At 39.5% G+C, this 20,997-nt stretch overlaps 1 protein-coding gene across 5 annotated transcripts in view; it reads right to left on the reverse strand.

The window, feature by feature from the left end:
• Positions 1 to 1,583: 1,583 nt before the first annotated feature.
• The window catches only part of CSDC2 (cold shock domain containing C2), a 966,239-nt gene continuing 946,825 nt past the window's right edge, over positions 1,584 to 20,997 (reverse strand). For all 5 annotated transcript variants that reach the window (XM_044075637.1, XM_044075645.1, XM_044075654.1 and 2 more), the window contains one exon: positions 1,584 to 3,523. In XM_044075637.1, the coding sequence (XP_043931572.1) occupies positions 3,361 to 3,523 (163 nt within the window). In that variant the 3' untranslated portion in view covers positions 1,584 to 3,360. The remainder of the gene's footprint in view (positions 3,524 to 20,997) is intronic.

Raw genomic sequence — 20,997 nt, forward strand, 5'->3', positions numbered from 1 at the left:
CTGTTGCACTGCAGGGATGTTCACAGACAATGCAGATTTTATTTACAGAGAACAAAGATAATGCATAAAGTGTTGCCATTATTCATTTAATTTTAAAAAGACACACAAGTCTCTAAATCTTTAAATACATGGCTTTCAAACTGTATCAAGTTTACTCTGAGAAGCATAGCAAATCCCTGTCTTTGAAGCATACCACCCAATTCAGTCAGGGGTATGGTCACTTTGCAGGTATTCTTTTAAAATGTATTCTTAGATATCTGAGCAGTAGTTACACAGTCATCACTGAACACTTTTGCAAGACACAAAGTTGACTGGGATCTCTTGATCAAGGACTTCCTTTACTACCATTGCAATATGGGAAATTCCTTTGTGAGGATCTACCCAAAAGGAAAAGGGTACAGTTTCGTACTCAGTTCTAGTGATACAGAGGATGCAACTCCAACATTATATTGAAATGTTACAAACTTACCATAATGACAGATCTGGATCTGTATTTCCATATTCATTATCAAACTCACCTTTCTTCTACCAGCCTTAGTGCTTCTATATAGCTTTTTGTTCATTCTCCATTTTGCACTGACTTCAGAGAACAGGATAGAGCTTCATGCAACACAGCATTGTGGGTAGAAGGGGAGGAGCTTGCTAATCTGGTAAAGCTTCATCAGCTGGGCTGACTAAGTCTTGCCAGTCTTAGAGGCAAAGAAAATGGAATTACTAATCAAGATCTATCACTACATTAAGTACGTAGCTTTTGAATTCTACCATTTTTGCTTTTCAGTAAGAATCTGACCAGACCTGAATATACTGCTGTAATGCATCACATGCACACTTCCCTGACAGCTTAGCATTTCTTTTTCAAATGGCATATCAGCTGTTTTGCAAAAACTCCATTATTGTACTTCTGATAAGCATCTATATGCTTAGTTTTCATTTTCTAGCTGCAACCAAGCTCATTCATAAATACTTGACTGAAAATGTTAGTTCTCTGTGCACTTCCAGTGCACTGACAATTATCTTACAAAACTACTGTAGCTCCCATCATAGCAAGCACAAATGTGAAGATGTAATTCTAGGCTTGCCTCTGTGCCAGAGGTCTCACTTTTTAGTCAGGTGTTATACTTGCCATACAATGACTGATGCATTCCAGATCTGGGGTTATCGCCCAAATTAACATTTGGGATGGGTAACTGAATGCTCTATCAATAACAGGGCCTGTGTGTGCTGTGAGGTAAAAGCTATCAAGGATGGTCTCCTGAGAACTGTGCGCATCAGACCACAATCACTCTCCTCAATCAATAATCATGTTAGTAAGAGGTGCACATGCATTTCAACTGTGGTTAGACATTATGTAAAATAACCAATTAGTCCAAATGATAACTGAGGACTTTTTTCATGTATTTTAAACAAAATCTCTTTTTAGACATCTCATGAAATAAAGAAGTAGTGCAGGGTACAGTTAATATACTGTTTGCAATACTTACAAAGGTTTGATAAATATTTTAACTGCAGGCACAACAGCACACAAATACCTGCAAGGGAAGAACAAAAAGGAAAACAATGTACAAAATGAACACATTAAACAGTTTTCAGTCTAAAAATAACTTTACTATTGCCAGTGTTTTTTTGGCACAGAATTTAAACCTGTCCAATAACATTTGACACTTTTGTTCACAAGACATTACATTTCCAGATACAAAATATATGAATACCATACAAACAGATGTCGCAAAATGGCTTCCTGAAACTACACAAAGGATAGCTACATATACTGAAAGACAACACTAAACACAGCAAGCACCAACCAAGCTTTGGGTGTGGGATAAAAATGCCAAAGGGCAATGGTGGCTTCTTTTTCTGATCATGTGAATAGCTGTAATGAAATCTAGAAAGGAAAATGCTCCTAAAGCCAAAGCCCTTGGCCTTGCTTATCAGTGAGAGTTAGATGAGTAATCTGGCTCGGAAACTCCTAAATACACATCTGTTCTTCCAGATGCAGTATTAAATCACTGTTTATACTATTTTCCAGCTGGGCTGGTAATTAACCCTGTTACCAGTAAAAAGAAAACAATTTATTACAAAGGACAATTTACAAAAAGCTAGAATGACCAAAACGTATTCTTAATCAATACTCCCATGAAGTGCCTAGCAATGATAGATACTTACTTTGTTAGTTTTCCTAAACTGTACCACAACCCAGAACTTTCTAAGACAATCTCAAAAGCAGCTCTTAAAGGATGGATTAGTTCAACACAACTAGTAGTAAAGTTTTAGTCAGTGAAAGAATAGTGAAAGATTCAGATTACTACCCTGTATATTTACCAAGAGCAATAACTAAAACACATATACACAATTAGCAATGCTGTTCACAGGAAATCATGCCTTACAAAAATGCTGTTCATTTCTTTCAGTGAGTTACCAAATAATTTCAGTTTGTAATGCCCTATTCAAGTTTATAAGGCATTTTATACCATCTTACAGAAGAATACAACTCTGTTCTGCTTAGCCAATTTGAGGTACTACAGGGATTACGAATTAAAGGAAAACCCATTGTGCTGATGAATAAACTCCAGAGAGTAACAGCACGTACAGCATCTCTCTGCAGACAACCAGCAAGACTGTGGAAACCACCTAATCTAATCCAGCAACCTCATGCTTTGGTGGCATGAGTCTGAAAATTGGAGAAAATCCAGTAATGCCTCATTACATGTGACTCGTGGTATTCAGCAACTATACAATGTCCAGAAGACACAAAATAATTTTATCTGGTCACTGAACAAGTCAAATTAAATATGGTTGTCTGCATGTGAAAGCAAAAAAACTTTGCCTGCTGCAGAAAATGATGAACGCATCTTAAACAGATGCAAAACATCTAACCACCAAAAATCATATCAGCAGCGACTACACAAGTTATTCCCAACACCAACAAAGAGCACTTCCTTGTATTCTGGCATAGCAAAGTTTCTAGAGCACAACATACCAAAGGGCAGGTGCACTACCTTTATACTGACCAATTCTCATTTCCACAAAGACTTCCTCTACAGCTCTGCTTTTCCTTATGCATGGAGTTAGATTTGACAATACAGCTTGGTGTGAAAAACAGTTAGACAGGATCCAGTTAGCTTTTACAGCAAGCAGTCCCTCAAAACTCAGAGACAAACAGAATCTGAAAGTTTTTAAAGTCACACATACCACAAGGTTTCCTCCAAAAAGGAAAAGAAAAAAATAATATATTTCACTCTACAAAAATGAAAAGTGAGAATTCAGTCCCATAGTTTTCTCTGATTTTCTTTTCTTTTCGTATTTTTTTGTTTGTCCTTCCCGTCTGGTCACAAGCTGTTCTCAGGCTAGGCAATGGTATATCTAGGAGTTGATAATCTGGCCTGACCATGTCTCATGTTTAGAGCCTGGTGCCAAATGGGTGATCACCACATCCACTGCCTGAAGCTTCTGGTTCTTGGGTGGAATTGGGCACATCTTGTATGAGACTTCATCTCCTTCCACTGGAACATACTCGCCCTCAATGCTGAAAGAGGAAAAAGCAATTACCATTGGTTACTGTACATTATAAAATGATACTCTGAAAAGCTGCTGAAGTAATCAGACTATAAGCAGAGGTACTTTGTTTACTGAAACTCTTGATAGCATATGATTTTATCTTCCCCATTTTCTCACTGGTCCCTGAACAAAACAAAAGGGAGAAAGTATGGTTGTGCAAGTCTTACAGATCTGTAACTGTAGATATTTGAATTTCACACTGCCACACTGCCATATAGGTTCTGTGCCTGAACAAACACACACTGACAACTTTCCAAAGCTCAAAATTCCATCCTGTATTTCTGTGAAAGGGGATCGTCTCAGCCAGACCTATCAGGTGAAGCTTAACCCCTGTCACAGGAAGTCAGTTGTTCATACTTTTAGTGCTTAGTAGGAAGAACCAAGAAGAAGCAGAAGCAAAAATTGCCTGAAACCAACCAATCCATATCCAAAAAAGCATCAACACAAACTTTTTCCAACTGTCTGTTTTAAAAGGAGGTGAGCAGATCTATTTGATGTGTTCCTCACATTTGAAAAAAATCCTGGAAGACCTCTGTCCTGAGTTTCTACTCATAGGTTGGTACTAGGCTATCGGCCCTAGGGCCTATACAAGCCTAGCCATAACAATTCCCTGGCTATTTCTTCCCATGATACTTACTTCTCTGGACCCCTGTCTAGCAAGGCGACTGACATGATCCCCGGGGTGAATTTCCCATCTCCCATCCAATCATCAAGGTTCCTTCAGGGTCTACTTAGTCTGTCTACCACTGTATTTTGCTCTGACAGGTTGTATGAGGCCTGAAGTGTCAGAGAATACTGTAAGGCTAGCTCCCAGGCCATCCCTGCCAACCAGCAAAGAGGGCTTGACCTTGTATCCCTATGCCTGCTCAAGTACCACGTCTGTGACCATTAAAATGGGACCTGAAGACAATAAGAAGTTGGGAGGGTGGCCTAATGGCTAAGGTGTTTGCCTTACAAACACAAGGTGCATGGTTTGAGTCTCACAAGGGATAACTGGCTAGGCTTAAAATGGCTCGCAAGGGCAGTTAGCCTAGTACTAATCTATGAACCTATAAGTGGCGAAGAACTTTTAAGGCCTGTATCACTAACATTTCTTTAATGTTTATGTGCTTTGTAGTGTCTGAAGGACCCCATTTCCCTGTATCTTAACTCCTCAGGACATTGATTCCCACGGAAAATCTGATGAGTTTTTCTAGACTGATTGAACTGGAGTCTGGTGGGAGAAGGATAGGCCTAGATTGACAGACACCTGATCCCTCCATCATTTTAACTCTTATTTCACAAATTCCAACACTGGCACCTGGAACTTGAAGGGATGCAGATGTTGGGTCCAACTTTTTTTTTTTTTTTAAGTACCACTGAATCTTTCTCATGTGTAGTCTGACCAGCAGTAGCACGAGGATCATTGATGCCATGAGTCATTATTTGAGAAATTCTCTTGCAGAGGCAGTTTCTTGAAGACAGAAAATCCTTCAACATGTTCAGAAAAGTCAAGACTTTGTTTTCTAGTAAAAAGGCCATTCTTTTTTCTGTGCCTATCATACACCACATGAAGATAATTCTACATGAGGGTGTGGGGAAAGACTTTTGTAGGTTCAACTTGAAGCTGGGAGCAACTGGGAATATGATAAGCATCTTTCAGATCTAGTCATCATTAAACAGTGGTCTGGAAGAAATGGTAGGACCATCTGCAGGGTGACCATGTTCAATTTGGGTACTTTCAGAAAGGCATTCAGAGAAGACAATCTAACATACTGGTTTCCCATGATAGCTCCTTTCTGGGGACTAAAAAGATTCTGGAGTAAAATCCTTTTCCTTTTTTTGGTGCAGGAACTGGTTCAATGACCCCTGCTTGCAACTTGTGATAGAGGACTGGAGAGGACAGATGTGTCTGGACAGGTGGATGCAGGGGGATTCCCCTGAAGGGAGGAGGACTTTCTGTCCACTGCCAAGAGTATCCTCTCTGAATTATTCTCAGCATCCCTTTGTCCGAGACTATTTGTGGCCAGGCTGCTGGGTTAAAGCAGTAATAAATATAATATATATGAAGAAAAAAAAAGAGAAAAAAAAATGCAATAGTTTCCTGTCAGAACTTCAAAATGAAACAGACAAAACAGCAACAACAAGTGGACTTAAATCACAGCTCTAGATGCAAGAGGTAGTCCCTAGTGTTCAAATGACACTGCAGAAAGTATAGTTGTGTAAGAACTTACCATAACAATAGATGTCCTGTTGATCAGTGTTGCAGTATTCCTGACATATGGACTATCATCTCTGACATCCAGCTGGGGTACCAAAACTTTAACTTCTCATGTACATAAGTGCATGGCCTCAGCTTGTATGTGTTGGGATATAGGAGCATGGATCCTCACACTATCTTCAAGCCAGTGGATCTCATCTGTGTCTGGAAGCTGTAATCAACCACTGGAGGCTGCTGAGGAGTTTTATTTGTGCGATTCCCACACATCTGGCATTAAAAGACTGAACAACTGACTTCCTGTGACAGGGGTTAGGCTTCCCCTGATGGGAGGGACTTGGCGGATCTATCACAATGAGTCAGAGAAGGAAACTGAGCTTTGGAAAGCTGCCATTTGGATTTGTGCAGTAACATTAGCCATATTTAACTAAGGAGAGGGAATGATGAACTACAGTTTTGTGGTTCTTCCTAGAAACTGCAACCTCTCTGACAGCTGTTTAACATACTGCCATCATATTTTCTTCTTTGCTACCAGTAGTCTATGTCTTCATTTGCTTCCTTTTTTATGCAAGTAAGTGAAATCATCCTTGAGGAGAATGTCTCAGCCATGATGTGAGCCAAAGGCAATAAGATTAAAAATAATGGTGTACAGACAAGATACAGCAGACAGTGAACGTATCTTATGTAGAATCATTATCTGTAGTATGATTCTTAACTTAACTTAGAGATAATAAAAATGTACTATAGTAAGCTGGTTTACTCATTACAGAGTGAGTATAAAACTTGTAAAGATCTAAGGTACATAAAGAATCTTTATGTAGTACAGTTTAAATCAAACAACAGCCTCCATTACTGTTAAACAGCACAGAATAATACAGAAGAGGAAACACTTGACAGACCACAGCATTCCACAAAACAAGCTGTAAGAAATCAGCGATGAATCAGAAATATGTCAAAAAATGGAAACAGAATGGTTGTTATTGACTGTCTTACCAAAACACATGATCATAGCCTGATATTAAACAAAACTTTGACATATTGTTACTGTTTATGGAAGGCTTTCCTGCCAGATCCACTGGGTAGGAGGTGCTACTCCATATCCAAATCAACTCCAAAGTCACAGTATCTTACGGAAAAGACTGAAAGTTGTGCTCAATCAACTGGTCCACATGAATGGACTTTGGTGACAAACAGTTAATGGACAAACTCTTATGCACACTAAAATCTGTGTTCAGTCAAAGAAAAATACCATCTGAATCTAGTGAAGACCACTATGGTTTAGAAGGCCTACTCAAGATGAAGCAAAATAAAGCAAAAGTTTACATTAATCATTGCAATGACCAACCCTTTCATCTTGCACTTCATCAGTGGTGTAAACTTCGCTCCTTGGAATGAGTACCTTTAGGAATGTTGCTCCATAAGGAAACACACACAACATTTCCATTAATCACCAAAGTGCTATAGCTGAGACTTGGGTAGTATGAAGCAGTTTAGTGCCTTGGAATAAAAGTAGTGCTTTGATTCTAATTTGCTGTGCCTTTTGTATTCAGATTAACAATGCAGTTCCATTATATAAAAAAAAATTCAGATTGATCACTACATTGGTACGCATGCTTAAATCTAGCACTATAATCATGGTATAAAGCTGTTTAGCTTACTACAATAAAAACAGTGCCCTGACTGATTTTGTGCACCTTTAATTACCAAATGAGTTTTGGAAATAACCTCTGCAGTTTGGATATGTAGTTTAGGATCGCCATCTCCTCTGAACAATAATATATTCATGTTTGTTAAATAGTTGAAGGACTTTAGGCCAAAATGTCCTATTGATCTTCACAGAGTGCTGTCATCAAAAATTTTTACAAAAACAAGCTTGTAGTGATTTTTAAATGTGTGTATGAATACATAGGGATTTATTCAATAGAAAGGCTCCCCACAGATAGTGTGGTAAAACATATAATTGTTACACTGTGCAGATAATTTATCTACATTCTTGGTGTATCACCACAAATTTGTCTTCACCCCTGAATCAACAGCAAGATGATTAGAATTCCATTACCCCCATATTTAGAGTACTTACTAAAATGTTCATACACTGCACAACCAAAATGCAAACATGTACAGAATCCTAAAGCACAATGGCTCACCTAAAACAAGCTTCCAAACCCAAAACTACACCTATTTCAAAAGAAAAAAAAACATGGACCACATATTTCAGATTCATTTTACTACTAAAAAATGATAATAATTTCACACACTATGCACACATCCACAGCCCACTCAGAAAACACTACCCACCTATATCATACCCCTATCAATGGCATTTGTGATGAATGAAAAGCATTGCAATAAAAGAATGATAATAAAAAACACTGACTCAAATTAGCCAATCAAAAGGAACCAGATTTTAATAAGCTAAATAAACACTAAAGTAACATGCTATCAATGCATTCCCATCCCTGGTAACTATCATACTGACAAGCACAGCCCTAAAAGATGACAACCTAATAGTCAAAGACTTGGGGACACACAGACAGTAATCTAGCCTTTGACCATCATGTTAACAGTAATGAGGAAATCATTCTTTAGGCAACTTATAGACAAAGGTATGGCATCTAGGTCCAAGGAAGTCATTGTTCTACTATAGTCAGCATTCATCAGACCTATCACTGAGTAGTATGCACCTAACCAGGCACATCCAACAGTTGGAACATCCAAACAGGTTCCTCTCTAAAAGAATACAGGGTGTAAGTAACATGTCCTATGCAGACTGCCTGACGGCACTAGTCCTGCATTCTGTCTCCTACAGGCTGTTGAGGGGGCATTTATGCCTGGCATTGTCAGACCTCACCCTGATGGACCTCCTGACTGTCTGCAAAACAAGCAGCACCAGAATTACCCTTTCTAAAGGCTTGAACCTTGCCTATGTCATGAGTAGGACCTGTTGTTGGGACATCCCAGGGACTACCACTTCTCTGTAACAGGCTCCCCATATATATGAAGCAGAATTCCTCCCTAGTCCAATTCATGTGCAACTTGGACAACTGGATGTGGAACTGGAAATTCATCCCTGGTTTGGCATCTATGTCTCTAATGGACACAGGCAGCCTGTAAAGTGTTCATCTCCCAGGCCCCTACTTGTAAATACTTCACCTTCCACACCCCTTACACTTATGCACTTATCAAGAGTTCCAAACCTGCCACTGATTTGGAATGCTTGACTAGGCTTAAAAAGGCCCTTGTGGTCGTTAGACTAGTACACAACTAGGAAACTATACAACTAACAAATCGTAACGTAACTCTTTCAAGACTTCTAAATATCATAAAATACTGATGGTGCAAAAATGACTATAAATGAGACAGAACTAGAGTGGAAAGCCACTTGTGAAACTCTCCATAAAAAAACTATGCATAATATCTAATGCAGTACTAAGTAGAAACTTGCACAATATTCTGTAGCCCATTGAAGTAATTGAAAATACTAACATAACATTAAAATAAAATAAAAGATAAAGCAATGGGGTGGTTTGCAGGACACATGAAATATGTTCTTATTTTAGAATTAGGAAACCTGGATCAGGATTCATACATTGCCATTCATCATGAAAATGATTCTGTAAACCTACATTAAGATATTTCATTTGAAAGGCATGGAATGCTATGATTATGCTCTGAAATCAGGAAAAAAGATAAACTTGGTATGTGCTTCCCTACCACAAGACCAAATGTTAACATCACTTGGGGGTGTTTAAAAAAATCTTAAGATAGGGTCTCACACAAGGGTCTAACAGTGGATACTGCTAGCCAGCAAATAAAGCAATAGAAGGTAAAACAGCTTTTAAAAGTTGTTAGAACTTAACTCTGCAACACTTATAAACAAAGTGTTGATGAGGAGGTGTCTAATGTCTTTTAGGAGATATGTCACCTTTTGTCAGAGAAGCATTTTATTTTCTGCCTGCTGTACCTTTCAAAAGTAAATTTCCAAGTCTTGCAGTCAGTCAGTAATGCCAGACATTTCAGTTTTGTACTTATTTTTCAGAAAATGCATGTTTATACAAAATCTGTTGCTCTGTTTATTTTATAAGTGAATTAGAGAAATATTTAAACTGATTTTAGTCCTTTGTACACCCATTACTTTTGGATTTGTCTAGAATTCTTAAGAAAAGAAGTTGAGATGTATGCCACTGCCTGTTTGACAGTGCTGGTAAAGTTGCTTTACTAGCTGTCAGAAAATTAGAGGAAAACTTCATCTCTCTGACACTTGTCCCCTTTTTGGTAAATCCTGAATGTTAATTACTGAAATATGGCTTAAACAACACTATTGCCTAAATAATTACCGTATTTTGTGCAGTGGCAAAACAGGTATTCACTGTAAGTGCTAGGTTATTAATAAAATCAAACTGCAGTCTGTCTACCTGGAATAAAAGTGACACACAATAATTACCGTGTGGTGCATGGAACATGGTGATTACATTCCTATATTCGGAAAAAGACAAATCGGTTAAGTGCCAGAGTGGCATGAGACCCAACCTTAACAAATATTAAGCACCTCCTGCTAAAGTTAAGGTCAGCTCTAAGGTCAATAAAGTCTGTCAGTAATAACAAGCAAATGACAGGAGAAACAAAAATAAATATTCTGCCTGCTGTCTGTTTGTAAAGTGTCCTGACTTCCTGTAATTAAATCTGAAAGTTATCAGAATAACAGAATGTGTGTTCACCTGCATTATATGATTGACATGAAGTCTGAAATGTAAATGTATTTCATTATTTAGTGCCTTTCGTCCTCAATAATTTGTCTGAAAACCACAGACTTAATGAGGAACAGGCCAAACATGGGGCAAAAATCTGGACTTTCTGACAAAATCTGGATAAGTTGAAAAGCATGGAAGATTACTGTAAACATAAAAGACTGCCTTTCTGACAGCACTCACTGTTTTTTTTTTTTTTACTTTTAACGAGTGGTACATGGAGCAGATAAAAGCTCCATGCACTACAAAGAATTATGATCAGGTCACCAATCCTAACTTATGTGTTCTCGACATAGAATGCTTCACAGGTGAATTTCTTGGCCTCCATGTCTCGAACACAAGTCAATTAGGACTGGTGACCCAATCATAATCCTCTAAAGACATTCTTCTACCTTCTATTCATATAGCAGAACAAATCCCATACTTAATGCATCTTATTTCAACCATATACATTCCAGTGCCCTTAACTTAAAGCAAGATTCAATAAATTCTGTGTAGGCTTTGTGCAAAGCCTATATGGAGTTTACGGGTGTGTGCTGTGAGCAGCAGTGCTAATTACATATTCATGCCGCACACCATGTTTAAATGTAAACAAGCACAGTTTCATGGCAGGCAAAAGTGTTGGTGGCCAGGAAATCATGTAGTGCAACACAGATAATGACCCAGTTTCCCTTACAGCAATCTAGGCTAGCAGGATTGTGCAGAACGCCACAATGATTACCAGGGTTTATCATATAGTAATGTATATGTGAAAAACACAGTACAGGACAGTGTATACAGTGCAGAGTAGTGTGAAAACCCATTCAAGCCATTCTGTACAAAATTTGGGTAAATGATCTGCAAGGGTACATGGACTGTTATTTAAAATAAACAGTCAGGGGAAGTGTTTGAATTGCATAGCAACATATAAATGAACTGTAGGAATGAACACATGGAAAGAGGACAGGTAAAACATTGTAATGTAGAGCAGATTGAGGGTTGCAAATGGAAGACAGTTGTAGCAGGAACACTAATCACATATCAACATGGTACAGTACAGAATTCACAGTAAAAATGTATATTATGCGACTGTCAGACAAGGTGACATAACAATGGAGAAGATATGTCTTTGTGAGATAATCATCCTGACATGAGCAATGGAGAGGGCATCGGGGATGTAATATACAATTGGGGTTGGGTGCATATTGTGAAGCTGTGCAAACTCATATACCTGAATATGAGTGTAACGTCAGCAGGGGTCTCCAAAAAGTGGGACACAACTACAGAAGAAGCATTCACAATTGTGGGCAATATCAGAATAATACCACTAGTAATCCCATGTCTCTGACACAACATAAGTGATTCTGAATGATCATAGATGGTGTTAAATGAACACACTTGTACAACTATTATGACATGTCAGCAATCTTTGAGGATAATCAAGCACACCGTCCTGACACTAACATCTACTGGAGGTGTTAGTAGGGACACTGCTATACCTGTATGTGACATTATGATAAATCCAGGCTAGCTGACTGGTGTGCATGGTGTGGGTGTGCGTGTGTGTGTGTATATGTATATGTTTGGACACAGGACTTGTATGTCAATCTTGATGTCTGTGACTTAAATAATGGACAGGAAAGGATCTAGCAGACAGCCCTGATGTGCGGACCTGATCTCCGGACCAGAGATACACATCACTTCACACATTTCAACATATTTAGATGCCGCGTATGTGATCCAGTGATGTACCCACTTTGTGATATAGGTGTTTATGACCACATCTGACAGTGTTGAGTGAATACCTCAGTGTGGATTTGTGTCAAATGCCTTGGCCTGGTCAAGTTCCACAGGATGATAGTGTTCTCATCATGCATGCCCTCGATGACTTCTGTCAGAACAACTAATGTAAAAGACATGGATTTAGCATTAATAACTTACAGATGTCTGTTGCACACAGCCAGGATATTACTAGTGTCCATATAGAAAAGGTCCATGATTTCTCACAAAGAAAATACAGGCCCTACAAATCATGTCATGGCATATGTGGATAGACAAAGCCATGTCACTGTAATCTGTATCATATAGGATAAGATGACTTGTGCCTGGCCTACAGGCTAGTCTCTGATCCTGACCTGATGGGAATACTGCACATCTGCAAATCAGCTATAGTTGTTGACATCAGCAGTATCTGGTGAGGAAAAATGCTAATATCAGTGTCACACATGCCGGTATAAAATGCTTTCTCTAATGCCAAGCAAGTGCGCGCCCACACACACACACACACACACACACACACACACACACACACACACACACACACACACACACACCAGTTGACTGCAGTGAGATTAGAACTCCTACCAAATAAGTACACAGACTGGAGAACACAGATCTATGCAAGCATCATGGCACAAGTCTGACTTTTACAAGGCTGCAAGACAACTTATACTGGATGATTTCAGCAGTGGATGTTGCAGTGAAGATGCTGGGAGGCCTACATGAAATGGATGTGCAAGCAGTGTTCAGCTATCAAGATATTTCAAGTTCTGCATGTCACCAGATTGATGAATGTGCAATGTGTAGTATGTGGTCATTGTGTTCCAATGTGCAGGTATACTTTAAAAGGCAGTTTTATAACCTATATGGAAACAGGTGTCTGCATTACTTCAAGTATTTGAAAATCTGAATGTGTACCATCATTCTAAACATGTGCATATACATGTGAACAAGTACTGAGAGACCAAGGTTGCAGTGCATGATGGGAGGTAACACATGGCTGCACTGTAAATATGTAACATATTCTTAGATACAGCTTTCATTTCTTTATGTTTCCACATGTAGTTTAAATGCATGAAGACTAGATGGACAGTAAGCAAAAGTAATACATGCTATTATTCACTGTGCATTGTCCAACAGTGAGCAGCAGGTTTGCGAGATGGTTGGCAAAGCGTTTGCACATGTGAGATACACATTTCTATTGATTTCCCTGTTTGTGCATATTTAAGCAGTGCACAAAAATGAGGATTGTTGCTAAAATTGAGAGAGCTAATACTGAGTGTATGAAACACGCCTGCTGCTTAGCTGACTCTGTGGCAGCAGGTGTAAATGCATTGACATTTCTTTTTCAGCCCAAATGATAGAGGGTTCAAATCCAGGTGTAGCTAAATACTTTTAAATAAGTATTGATAATGCAGTAAATTTTTACTTTACATTACCCTCACTGTGTGTTAGTATATTTTGATGTAGTGTAGGGTGTTTAAGCGGCATTGTTAGGAGATAACTGCACCACAAAAGATCCACTCACCATCATTTGGCATTGGTGCTCAGTGCCAAACTCTGTGCAAAAATGGAGTCCAAAAAGTGAAGGGCTCCGTTATTTTTTTGGTACTTGTGTGTGTGGTGTGTGATTATATCTTTTGATGAGATTACAGATTTTAAAATGAGGTACAGAGGAAAGTGGTGAAATGGGGGGCAAGCAGGGGGCAGAACAAAGGGAAGACTATAGAAATTTGCAGGAGGGAGATAGAAAAGAACCATATATATCCATTTCTTCAACAGAGTAAAATGAAAATATGTACAGAATATTAGCTGAATTTGGACTGTCACCTCCACAAAGAGGGGTGGCAACAGTGCAATCATGTTGTATAGTCAATTGCACCAAATCAAGTGCGTCAAGAAAACACGTGTGAAATGGAGAGCTATGCATGGGACAATATTTTTTTCGGGGAGAGTTGCACTTTTTTTTTACTTCTGTAAGGGAGGAATGCTGGGTAATGGATGTTATTATTTTTGGGTCAAGTAAGTTGGGTAGGTGAGGAAGCAAATTCAAACAAACAGGACAAACAAGACAAGACAGGGACAGTGAGGGACACAAAAGGTTGGGGGACACTATGATTGTGGTGAGGGAGGGGATAATACAAGCCATGCCAATCAAACATGGGGAGTGAGAATCTAGTCCTCAACTGCAGGACTGTCATCACTGTCCCCTTACTCTGATGGCTGCTGGAGTGCTTGATGTCTTCTCCTCCTATGGACCATGAGGGAGAGCAGCCTCCCATCTGGCACATGCATATAATAATAGTGTGGTGCATGACCCATGCACCACCCCTGACATCTCCTGGCGGGTAATGAAATCACCTCTGCCAGTACTCCCAGAGGGTACCAAAGCACCAGCTGCTGGAGTACTGCTACCTGAGGGTGCAGGGGCAGTAGAGCCAGTACTGCCAGGTTGGGTCCCATATGTGCTGAGTGTCTGTGCTGAGTGTCTGTGCTGGGGCCAGTGGAGCAGCAGCAGGCTGACCCACTGTGCATGGCCTACCTCACTGTGTTTAGCAAGTTTTAATTTAAAAAATTAAGAGGGCACTTTACATGCAAGTCTTCCCAGGTGATTTACATTGCTGGCTGCACAAAATGTGCTGCATTTTATGTTGGGAAGATGAGCACAAAATTTAAACAGAGAGTATATGAACATCTTTTAGATGTTAAAAAAGTAATATAAAGAATACCCTTGCTAATCTGAATAAATGTGAACTGAAATGGCAGTTATATCTTAATGCCATGAAGACCCCTAGTATTAATGAAGCTTGCTCTATAAATTATTTAAAATTGAAACATGTGGACATTTGATGTCAGATTTTGAAACATTATTGGATTTTTTTGATACTTCTCTTATTACCCAAATTTTGGATACGTTTTTTTACATGATGTATGAATGATTGTATTCTTTATTTTGGTTTTAATTAAGTAAGTTTCTTTAAGTAAAGAATTTTCATACATGATGATGCTTTGATGGGATTGGTGGAATGTGATTTTGGAGGGGTATTTAAATGTAGGTTTGTTTGACTGAATTTTTTCTGATAAAGTTTCTTTATTACAAGAAACAAAAGCTCTTAATGAATAAAGTATGGTTTTATTCAGTAAATCCAGTTGTTTGTCTCAAACGCTCCACCACAAAGGGATTTTTTTGTTTTTAATAAGGACAGCTAAACCTGACATTGTGTTTCTCAATTTCCCTTGTTTGTGCTAAGCCATGCATCATGCAAACACTGGCATTTTTAAAAATAAAAAAGGGAAAATTAGTTGAAATGAAGAAACAAAAATCTATGAAATAAACACTACAAAATTTCTGTTGGTACACATGAAATATTTTTACACAGGTCTGGATTTGAACTCTCATTCCAATGAACCTTCAAAACACAATGAGCATGTCTTATCCTTCTTTGCCACACAAACATCTTTGCAACAGAGAATAAAATCATTCAGCATACAACCAACTGCAACATCATCCACAATACTAACAAAACATGACAGTTGTTCGAATGTGTATTAATTTCAGATGTTGTGCACTGAGAGATCACATTTATGACTACTGCTTGCAAAAATGCAGCTCTGTCTTATCTCTCTTGAGTTTACTGCTCATCCTTGTCTTATCTGGGCAGTAGTCTGAGATGTGCAGTCTGAAAGGCATTCTGTATGCATTTTGTATCATTGTCCTTAAAATGTGTGAGGATATTAAACAGAAATAATACACAGTTGTCAACAAATGAAGGGGAGGTTGGACGTTACTGAAAAGAAACTGTGAAATGTGTGCTGCTTACTTATGTGTAAAACCTTGATACAATTGCTTCCACTTTAAGTATAACCTGGCAGACACACCCAACTGGAAGTAGGGAAGTCTGAATTGCTGTTGTGCTTCCCTTCTCCCTACCAGTAATCATTCACAGTTGCAGTCTATTATCAATAAACACTGAGGGAGTGCCTGCACTATATTTACATCAGCTACATGGAGCCATGTAATTGGAATTCAGCAATTTTAATGAGTTCACACCTCATTTGCATCTTCACCGTTCTCACAGCCCTGAATCTACACCATAAAAAGGGAATCGTATAGCTAGGGAACCTGAAGGTGAGGAGACATATGTGCATAACAAAGAAGAGAATATTACTTTGAGATATATATGCACAGAAGACTACTGACCGGGATAAGGTATGCTTGTATTTTATAGCTATATACTACATATGGTGACATGTCATTAAAAAACATCTGTTAAAATATGTAAACATTACCAGATGCTACTTTTATATGTATGCATTTCTTAGAAATGTACTGATGGCATGGGCATATTTGTCAGGGCATTTCACTTTCTCAGATGCACAGCCTTATTAACTATCCCACAAGTGCTAATGTTGCAACTGTTTTTCTCTGTACACTGTTCAATTGTTATTTCCGTGAAGTGTAACTGTCTTACATTATCAATGACACAGGTGTATTTGCCTTCTAAGATAGACCATACACACCTCTGGGGGCTGCTGGCCACAGGTAGACATGACTAGCAATAGCTTAAAATGGAATATTTTGCATTACATTTGTACACGTTTCAGGGACAGTTTGATAGCACCTTTAGCAGTTCACTGCTAGTTTATTAGCAAAATGTTTCATCTGCCTGCTCTTTTAGGGGTGGGGAGCAAAGTTGCATTTCTGTTTTGGCACATATAAGATTTTTGATATTGTTCTTCTTGTTTTGAATCCAACCTTGCTTTGAATGTTGTGATAATATGCTCCAACCACACATTTCCTTTTTTATATTTGAATATCTTGACCGTTTTATGTTTCTTCAGTGGGTAAAAGTGAAATGCTACCTTTTATGTGTTATATTGAAACAGGACTTTTAGTTATGTAATACTTATGTGTATTATCCTTCTGTCGTGTTTTAGGTGACCTAAGACTATGGCACTCAGGTGTCCCAATCCCCAAAACCCCCCTTCAATGACCCTGCAAATTAGGTCATTGTGGAAGATTTTAGGTGGCATGGTGCCTTTCTGCTCGACAGGGGACATGGAGATATGTCAGGCAGAATGCAAATTTGTCTGCAGATAGTTGCTGATGTGAATGCAGTAGGCAGCCTCAGCAGGACATATGATCAGGGGCACCATTGGGCCACTGACATGATTTCATCTGCATGGAGAAGAGCAGCTATAGTAGCTCGTAAAAGAAGGGTACACACGGGGTGCCTGCTACACAGCCACCACTAACAGCAAATTAGGTGTTCTTGTCCACTGTCTGGGATCCAGGCAGCTCACTGGAAAGTACACAACAGCATATCATTAATGTTGGTGCTACTGTTCCAAGAGGAGCTTCCAGGCAGCCTTATTTAATGCAACTGTGAAATACTTGTTATATAGGAAAATACTGACAGCAATACTTAATTTCTGTTTAACATTAAATTTGTCTGGGGGGATAGCTGTAGATTGATACAATTAACACATTCTGATTTATTACACATGGGATTAGGGTAGACTTGTCATCCAAGTTCTTGTTAAAAATATTGTTAATGGACATATAAAGGGCAAAACGTTTTAAACTCCTGTGTTACTGTTAATTGTGATGATGGTGTGCTTACATTTTGCTTAATGTCTTTCAGGATCATCATCCATGGGAAGCATAGCATCATCTGCACATGGTAAGCCAAATATTTTTTCTCAATACTGACGAGCAGTTCAAAGAAATATTTATTTTTATCCATATGTATGATGTGGGTCTCAGGACTGTTGTGTGTGTTGCTGTACTGTCTGTAGTAGTGGTATCACTGTTGGTTTGTTTCCATACATTTGACTATAACAGTGTAGCTATTAATTTTTTCCCTGTGTTTATTGCTTATCATCACAAGTGATCCCGACAGTGGAAATGTAAGACTCTTACCACCTGATGTCAGAGTATCGGTAGACTCTGATGATGATGGTAGCCAAACAGAGGCACAGTCTGGGGATGCAGGGGTTAAATCTGACACTGCGATTGACATTCAGTCATCCCCTGTAATTCCATTGGACACGGCCTGTAGGCCTACTCCAAACCATTCCAGTGAGCCCTAAGATAATGTGCAGGTGGAGGGTGAGACACTTGATCAGGGAAGTGTGGTTACTGCAGCATTGGTGCCTGTTGACTCTGGCCATAGCCAAAGTGTGGGCAAGATGCCAAGCAGGAGTATGTTAGGGGTACTTGGAGGAGGCCTGCTGTTCATCCTCCACCTGATCCAGGTGTGTCTTCTTGTGCCACTCAACATATGTTTAGGACTGTCATGAAGGTACAGGCATGTTCCTATAGGTCCTCCAGAAAAATACTTAGGGTTGTAGATGTGGCACAGGCTAACATGTATGACTACCTCCACCATGTTGCCAATTTAATGGATCAGATGAATGACACATTGGAACAGGCGTTGTCTGTGAAGCATCTGCTGAAAGGGGGACAGCATCCTTATGGGTGTAGGTCAGCCACATCATCTGCTTTTAGCTGATGTGGCCATGCCTGGTCAAGCTCCCACAGTGGCACTACTTCCACTGCCCTGTCAGTGGTTGTGGTATCTACATCCAGACATGGCAGGCCATGAGGTTGTGGTCTTGGTTGTCCTCATGAGCGGAGCTCATCCAGCAGACAGTCACATTCAGGTAGCAACAGTGCATCTGACTCTGGGCGTGGACATGCCAGTGCAATTCTTGGCAGAGCCAGTACTCTTGGTCAGATACAACAATGATGAACTGCCACCTCTACCATGCACAGCCAACACCTGTCTGACATACCAAGATATAGAGAGAGCACAGAACTCAGTTGTATTCCTGCAGACACTCATACACCAGTTTCATCTGATGGACCCATACAGGCACACATGCAACAGTTATGTGGTTCAGCCATGAAGCTTACAGCTCATTTTGTCTTACTAGCCATTTGTTACTTTATCCAAATGTCTGCCTGCTTCTCTTTCTTACTCAGACATACTCATCGCCTTTTTGTGTCAGTCTAGTCTTCCTGCCACCTACACAACACCCTGTACAGGTGATAACTGTGCCAGATCCTTGTTTTTTTTCTTTTGGATTTAGGGATACATAACATTTGTGTCTGATGCTCAGGGTGCATAGCTGACTTAGTGCTTAGTATATCTGCATTTGTGATGTTGCTTTGTTAATTGCACTTTTGACATTTTGGTCTTAGAAAGTTAGACAACTGATAGAATCAAACTTTTTTGCATCGGTATTTTTAATATTCTTCTGAGGGTTCTGAAGTCAAACTGAAATGTGTCTCATTACTTTCTAACTTCTCTCTTTAATGATTTTCCAGTACACAAAAGTATGATACCAAACTAAGGACATTTGGTACTTTTGAGAAGTATGAATGTATGAATCTTTGATACCTGAGGCCTACCACTTGATACAGGACACATGTCGTCACACAAGTCTCTGCTGTCACATGTTAAAGTAATTTCTGTACAAATCACCCACCTTTTACTTGCTTACATTACCAAGTAACAACATGTAAGTATATGCCATTCGTTTGTATTATTACACAATACACTCCAGGTTCATCACTTACCTTGTAAATTCAGCAGTTGCAACAGTTTTAGTTCAGGGCTAATTCTGTCTAATGCTAGCAGTACACAGCCATTACATGGATAGGTAAAGGTTGTGAGCATTGCCTGGCATCAATGTTACTGTATGTATGTGTGTGTGTAGGATAAAGGTTTTAGCCCCTTAGGTACTGAGTGAATGTGCTACTTGTTGCCTCTTAGGCAATGCAAGGGCATATTGAGCACACCTACATCTGCCTACACCCACAGCAACTGCTGGTTCCCCCTCTGACTCCTCACCTGCATATGGTGTGGTGCCCTTGCCATTGGTGGTTGGATGTGTGCCTCTTCCAGTTACTGATCCTGCTGAAGCTGCTTTCTCAGGATGATGTTGTGTAGCATGGCACAGATGGTGAATACTTCAGTACATCTAGGTGGCCTGTACTGCAGGGCTCCCCCACATGTATCTAGGCACCAGAAACGCAACTTCAAAAGTTCAAACACATACTCTATGATATTTCTGGTTTAAGCATACATCACATTATGGCATTCTTCATCGAGTGTGTGTGCATTCTGATGGGTGTCATCAGCCATGGTCCCAGTGCATAACCTGCATCCCCCACTAAATGACCCTGTGGGATATCAGCCCTAGTGAACATCTGATATAGTTGGGAGGTGTGCCGGATATGTGAGTCATGGTAACTGCCTTGGTTGACAGCACACACATTGGATAATTCCATTGGCATTACACATGACTTGGCAGTTAACAGAGTGGAAACCCTTTCTATTTATGTAGAGCCTTCCCCATTCCCTGGGTGGTGCCTTAATTTCTGTGCGTGTACAATCTATGGCAACTAGTACTTCAGGGTAGTGTGCTACAGGGTAGAACTACTTCATATTTGTGGCCGTGTCCTTAGCAGTAAAGGGAAAATATGTGTGGCCAATAGCATGTTGCAGCATAGCATTCAGGAAATGGAGAATCCTGGATGCAGATTCCACCAGCATGTCCCGTGTTGGTCTCTGAAAGGTTCTTGTAGCTAAAATTATAAGCGCTACACATACTTTTGTCGCCACTGATATGGGTTCCCCTCAGTTTGCCCTGGGTCTGAGTTGAGGATGACAGAGGTTGCAGAGTTCCTGCAGTGTGTCTCTATCCACCCTATAGCACTCTAACTTATTA

Source organism: Protopterus annectens, chromosome 1.part1, assembly GCF_019279795.1.
Source record: "Protopterus annectens isolate FY-2018-M chromosome 1.part1, PAN1.0, whole genome shotgun sequence".
In the NCBI taxonomy this organism is placed as follows: Eukaryota; Metazoa; Chordata; order Ceratodontiformes; family Protopteridae; genus Protopterus; species Protopterus annectens.